The sequence below is a fragment of the Sinocyclocheilus rhinocerous genome, unplaced genomic scaffold (assembly GCF_001515625.1).
Source record: "Sinocyclocheilus rhinocerous isolate Xijiao unplaced genomic scaffold, SAMN03320098_v1.1 scaffold584, whole genome shotgun sequence".
Classification (NCBI taxonomy): domain Eukaryota; kingdom Metazoa; phylum Chordata; class Actinopteri; order Cypriniformes; family Cyprinidae; genus Sinocyclocheilus; species Sinocyclocheilus rhinocerous.
In genome coordinates, this window is record NW_015630348.1 from 3621763 (window position 1) to 3624005 (window position 2243).

Consider the following 2243-nt stretch of genomic DNA (forward strand, 5'->3'; position numbering starts at 1 on the left):
AAAAAAAGTGTTGCAGGATTTGATTCAATTGACACTGAAACGCATCATCACAGTCTGTGAAAAGGGTCCATACAGATATCAAACCAAATCAACAAATAAAGTGAAACCACATCTTTAACTACCTCTTGCCTCCATGGGTGGACCACGCTGCTCCATCATAGGACCTCTAGGTTCTCCCATCATGGGCCCTCCTCTCATGTCATGAGGGCCACGCATGTCTGGGGGCGCCATATGCATGGGTGGCCCCTGATGTTGTGGAGGGCCTCCGATGTAACCATGCCTGTAAGTTAACAACAACAAGAAAAAAAAAGTTTTTGTTATGAACTAAAAAAAGAAACAAATCAATGGTGATCAATATCAATGGTGATGTACAATACAGTTCAAAAGGTTGGAATTTTTTATTTTCAACTATTTTCAACATTGAGAATAATAATAAATGTTTCTTGAGCACTAAATCATCATATTAGAATGATTTATGAAGGATTATGTGACACTTTCATTCAGCAAGGATGAAACAAATTGATCAAAATTGACAGTAAAACATATATAATGTTACAAAAGATTTCTATTTCAAATAAATACTGTACAATTTGTTCATCAAATAATCCTAAAAATAATATGCATCACAATTTCCTCAAAAATATTTAAGCAGAACAACTATTTTCAACATTGAGAATAATAATAAATGTTTCTTGAGCACTAAATCATCATATTAGAATGATTTATGAAGGATTATGTGACAATGAAGACTGGAGTAATGGCTGCTGAAAATACAGCGTTGCCTTCACAGGAATAAATTACATTTGAAAATATATTAAAATATAATTATTTTTTATATAAAAGAATTGTATACAATTAACTATAATAGAACATTTATTTTATATTGTACTATTTCCCAATATTAGAGTTTCACTGTATCTTTGATGCAGCCTTTGTGACGAGACTACTTTCAAAAACATTTTAAAGAAATTACCCGACCATTTAAAAAAAAAAATCTTTTCAACAGTAAAAAATGTAGACATATTGGGCCTCATTTACGAAACGAACGTACGACAGAAAATTGGGCATACGGTCGTTTCAACACAAAACTTGGAATTTATCAATATGGACGTGAGTGGTGGCTACGATCAAATCTTACGTCTGGTCTCAGCTCGTGTACGCAAGTTTTTGAGTTACCTGAACTTGCGCGCAGCATATAATTACAGTGGAGATTTGTAGAATGACAGCATTTGTTCATTTTTATTTTCCTGACGATCAAACGAAGCTCATTAGTCGAACGTTAACCAGTAAGATTAGAATGTTTTTTTTTTATTTTTTATTTGTTTCTTTTTTTTTATACAGGGCTTTAGCTTTATATGCGCAAATAGCAGCATAAACAACAGACCATGAGGATTCAATCGTTGCATCATGCACTTGCAGTGCGGAGAAAAACAGAAATTAAGTCTATAAAAGGAATAAAGTAAATAGGACCACACAAAATATATAATAGGCTATAATATAATTAACAAAAGGGAAAAAAAATGTGCAACAAGTATAGGCTACGTTTGTTTTTGTGACACTCTTAATGCATTACATAAAAGTTGCACTGTTTATTTTAAAAGGTCTGCAGTAAAATAAGCGTGCAGCGCCCGAACAAACATTTTTGCGCACGTGAAGGATTTTATATGGATATTTATGGAAGCCCGTTTCTGCCACTGAATAATAAATAAGAGTTAATTGCGACTTTTTATCTCACAATTCTGACTTTTTTTCTCAGAATTGCGTGATTCTTGTGGTATACAATGCCGTTTCAGTTTTGCTTGTATGCTGTTTATAATGAATGCCAATAGCCTAATTTGTGTTTTACTTTATAGTTTAATATATCATTTTATAACTACTTATTTTTAATTCTTGTTTTGTTCTGAATACCGAATTTCTCTTTCACGAGATTACTTCCTCTTTTTGGCCGGGTTTCGTTTCTCCATGTTGTAAACTCTAGGGGCGAGGCTTCTAAACCGGGGTGTTTTTAGGGGCGTGATATTCAAATGACGGTTTTTTTTTGCTGCCCCCTTTATCAACATGCGATCATTCGTACGATGAGACTGGCGGCATACGAATGTTTCATGAATCACACGTGAACTCTGTCGTAAGTTAATTTGTGCGCACGGATCTGCGTACGTTTCTACGTTAGATTGATAAATGAGGCCCATGGTGTATTTTACCTCATCTAGTGTACTGATTTATTATAGGCTTTTTATTATATA

The 2243-nt window shown here is 33.8% G+C and overlaps 1 protein-coding gene across 2 annotated transcripts in view; it reads right to left on the reverse strand.

The window, feature by feature from the left end:
- Nucleotides 1-2243, reverse strand: part of LOC107740160 (cleavage stimulation factor subunit 2-like) — a 13611-nt gene that overhangs the window by 2629 nt on the left and 8739 nt on the right. For both annotated transcript variants that reach the window (XM_016552495.1, XM_016552496.1), the window contains one exon: nucleotides 123-280. In XM_016552495.1, the coding sequence (XP_016407981.1) occupies nucleotides 123-280 (158 nt within the window). The remainder of the gene's footprint in view (nucleotides 1-122; nucleotides 281-2243) is intronic.